Source organism: Schistosoma mansoni, chromosome 4 (assembly GCF_000237925.1).
Source record: "Schistosoma mansoni strain Puerto Rico chromosome 4, complete genome".
NCBI classification, from domain to species: Eukaryota; Metazoa; Platyhelminthes; class Trematoda; order Strigeidida; family Schistosomatidae; genus Schistosoma; species Schistosoma mansoni.
This window is the reverse complement of record NC_031498.1, coordinates 26,170,448-26,172,018: the sequence shown is the minus strand read 5'-3', so window position 1 is coordinate 26,172,018 and position 1,571 is coordinate 26,170,448. Positions and strand designations below refer to the sequence as shown.

General features: G+C 34.6%; 1 protein-coding gene across 1 annotated transcript in view; it reads left to right on the top strand.

Annotated features, from left to right (window-relative positions):
- Nucleotides 1-933: 933 nt before the first annotated feature.
- The window catches only part of Smp_136960 (putative sideroflexin 1,2,3), a gene marked incomplete at both ends in the record, with an annotated part of 82,495 nt that continues 81,857 nt past the window's right edge, over nucleotides 934-1,571 (top strand). Inside the window, one exon of the mRNA XM_018797329.1 lies at nucleotides 934-945. Coding sequence (XP_018652382.1) covers nucleotides 934-945 — 12 coding nt within the window. The remainder of the gene's footprint in view (nucleotides 946-1,571) is intronic.

Genomic DNA, 1,571 nt, shown 5'->3' with positions numbered 1-1,571 from the left:
TTAGGATGCGAAAGTGAGTGTTGACTATAAGTAGAAAAAAACTATAAATAGTTAGGACTAAAGCACTAACAGACACAATAGAAAAACAAAGGTACTCTGGAGTACCGACGATAAAACTATTTAGGATACCAAAAATGATACTCTAATAGAATACTTTAACTGAAATAAATTCAATCAAAGTATAAAAACAGTAGTCTTGATACGTTAATAACGATCAAAACAATAGAATTTACTCAACGAGGGAAAATACCACTGTCCTTTTTAAATAGCGCGGGAAGTTTTTTTAAACAACAAGTACAATTGTCTAATGCTAAATGTACAGAATATGAAAATACACAAAATACATGCGAAAACTATGAAAGATTGTTTACAAAATATGTTTTATAGTCCTGTCTCCACAAACGTTAGTTTGCTAGTGTACCTAAATACAAATTATACATAAAGAAAAATATGGGACGTTACTAAGATTGTCAGAAGGAAGAGTGTTTGAGCTCTTTGTTGGTCTCCTAATCCACAATTATAAGTAGTCAGTGATTCCAAATTTGACTGAAATGATCCCAATTACGTACCCAGATTAATGACGCAATGGGGATATAAATGTGACCTGTAAACACAGGCAGCAAATACATCAGAGTTCTGCTATTCTGACAGCTGATAAATGATAACAAGTGCTTTGAATGTGCAGCAGTGCGACAATCGATGTTTCATGCCGTTGAAGTACAAAACGGGAACGGAAAAGCAAGGTCAAGTATTTGTAAACAAAAACTTTACAACTGATGGTAGTAATTGCGCAAATTATGCTGAATTAAGAAGCAAGAGAATAATAACAAAGACTAATTACAAAATAAGTTTATGTTAACTACTTCTTCAAGGTGAATCAGGGTAGTGCTTCTTTCAAAACGTCTACATTTTTTGGCTTGTTTTCGCACTATTATGCCATCTAGTGTGAGTCTATTCATTTTGTTCATTTTCCACACAAAACCTTAACTTTGAAGCAATCGGGTATCAAGCACTGTTTATAATGAGTCAGGCAGAAAGCTACGGACGCAGGAAAAGTAAAGAAAGTAATCACCACTCCGTAATATGTTTCTGGCCTTATTAAAAGTATTTGCTGAAATGCTCGGGATGCAAGTTATGAGGAAGTTTTTCGGCTAGTTTGTTCTCAGGTTTCGTAATCTTCAGTTTCCACTTTACAAGTTCCTACAACTTAAAACTACACATGTACTGTCAACGAACTCAATGCTTTCATTTGAGATTTAGTTCTTAAGGTTTAAAATGCGAAGGAGTAGGTTCAGTAGTAGCCAAAGTAGTTTGAGTTTCGGGAGATCAGCAGTTATTTAGATTGACATGTCGAGGTAATCAAACTATAGTGTGATTACTAAAACTATCACGAACAACCTATGATAAGGAAATGAAGGCGAAAAAGAGAAAAGGCGTTGAAAAATAAAGGTGAAATTATGGGGAAACTCACCAAAATGTCTGCTTTTTCGCCTGTCCAGGGGAATTAATGAGGATTTTCCCCATTATGTCGCTGAATTGTCTACTTTCCGCGTAAATATAATTCACTATAA